The sequence below is a fragment of the Haplochromis burtoni genome, unplaced genomic scaffold, assembly GCF_018398535.1.
Source record: "Haplochromis burtoni strain Fernald_Lab_line unplaced genomic scaffold, NCSU_Asbu1 Contig_1374, whole genome shotgun sequence".
In the NCBI taxonomy this organism is placed as follows: Eukaryota; Metazoa; Chordata; class Actinopteri; order Cichliformes; family Cichlidae; genus Haplochromis; species Haplochromis burtoni.
In genome coordinates this window covers 50,200-51,828 of record NW_024583735.1, presented here as the reverse complement: position 1 = coordinate 51,828, position 1,629 = coordinate 50,200, and the positions used below count along the sequence as shown (strand labels likewise).

The following is a 1,629-nucleotide window of genomic DNA, read 5'->3' as shown; positions in this document are numbered from 1 at the left end:
ATGAAATGTTTTAGAAAAAATGTATTTACAAGGTCTGTTTCTACTTCTGAACATACGTATTCCATCCCTTCTGATCTATTTTGTGTATCAGGTCAGAGTTCAGTGGACTTCATTTATAACCTTGTCGAAGAGCACGAGGGAGCCCATGGGGACTTCAGTGTAAAAGAAGGACGTCCTCTCTCAGGTCAGGCTACTTTTATTGTGACTGTTTGTTCATTTTTATAGTTGTAAAGTTCTGTTGTGGTAGACAATTTTCTACATTGTCCAAAGAGTCATCATTTAGTCAACAGCAACAATCATTTGTCTTGAAAAAGTTACTCTGCGCCCAAAGGTTTATGCTACATCATGTTATAGTCAGTAAAGTCCAAACTTAACTATTCTGTCCTTTAGCTTACCTTTTTTATTTGTGCAGGTTGTGTTTCGCTTTAAGGGCATGTCATACTGATACTCATTTAATTACCTTTTTTTCTTCACCTGTCTTTCAGGTGGTAATACCAGCTTCTTGGTCACTGTGACAGGAAGTGAAACAGTAAAGGTCACAGAAGTCACACTGTTTGACAGCTCAGGTCCAACAGAGGTCAAAGGATCATTGCAGGTGTGAAGCCGTCTATCTGACAGATAAGGCTTAGTTGAAGTTGGAGTCAATCCCAAGTGTCACCAGCAAATCTACAACGCAGTGACTGAAAAAGAAAAAAATATGGTGTTCATTGGTCAAATAGAAATCACGAGCTGTGAATAAACCTCAGTGAACTGAATAGGCATTTATTTGAAATTATAATATTACTCATAGTAAAGAGATAGTGTTGGCATTTCAGAGCTTAATTAAAATTGTGTGAATTTAAAACATTGTGTAATTTTCAAACCTTAAATACATGAATGTCCTGCAACATCCACAAATAGTCCTCGCACTCGCCCTACCCTGCCGTAAGAATGTAGTCATATATTGTTTGGTTTGGTTACTGTTAATCTGTTGACAATGCATGTCACTGCTTTTTCTCTCATGCAGTCATTAGGAAGCAACGATTTCCTGGTGACATTTAGTGGAATCCCAGCAGGTGAGTTTGTGCTTATCCTGAAAGGAGAGGACAGCAGCTCCACTTCCAGGTCCACTTCAAGCAGCTTTCAGAGACAAGCGTCCACACAGATCAAGACCTCCAGCATCTCTGTCACTGTGAGAACAGTTAATGTGTGCTTTCTGAAGAATCCTTAACCTCACCATAAGTAAACTGAAACATTTTTATTGTGTTTTTTTTTTCTTTATATCATATAGCCATCTACGTAAATAATAGGGGTGCAACGATATTCATATCGATATTGAACCGTTCGATACAGTGCTTTCGGTTCGGTACGCATATGTATCGAACAATACAACATTTGTAATTTATTTTATCAATTTTCCTTCTGACGATGCTGTCTGTGTTGAGCGCTCAGTGAATCTGTGTTCGACTACTCCGCCTAGGCTGCACTGTCGAGCGCAGATCCACTGAGCGCTCAACACAGACAGCATACTCAGAAGGAAGAGCGCAGGGCAAGCTAGCGAGACAGAAGTTAAGCTCTCTTTGCAACAGGCAAATTGAACCTCATTCAGATCTGGCGTTTGGAATTATTTTGGTTTTCATGTGACGTATG

The 1,629-nt window shown here is 39.5% G+C and overlaps 1 protein-coding gene across 1 annotated transcript in view; it reads left to right on the top strand.

Annotated features, from left to right (window-relative positions):
* Positions 1-91: 91 nt before the first annotated feature.
* Positions 92-1,629, top strand: part of LOC102295587 (von Willebrand factor A domain-containing protein 7) — a gene marked incomplete at its 5' end in the record, with an annotated part of 4,782 nt that continues 3,244 nt past the window's right edge. Inside the window, 3 exon segments of the mRNA XM_005952196.3 lie at positions 92-184; positions 486-595; positions 1,007-1,171. Coding sequence (XP_005952258.3) covers positions 92-184; positions 486-595; positions 1,007-1,171 — 368 coding nt within the window.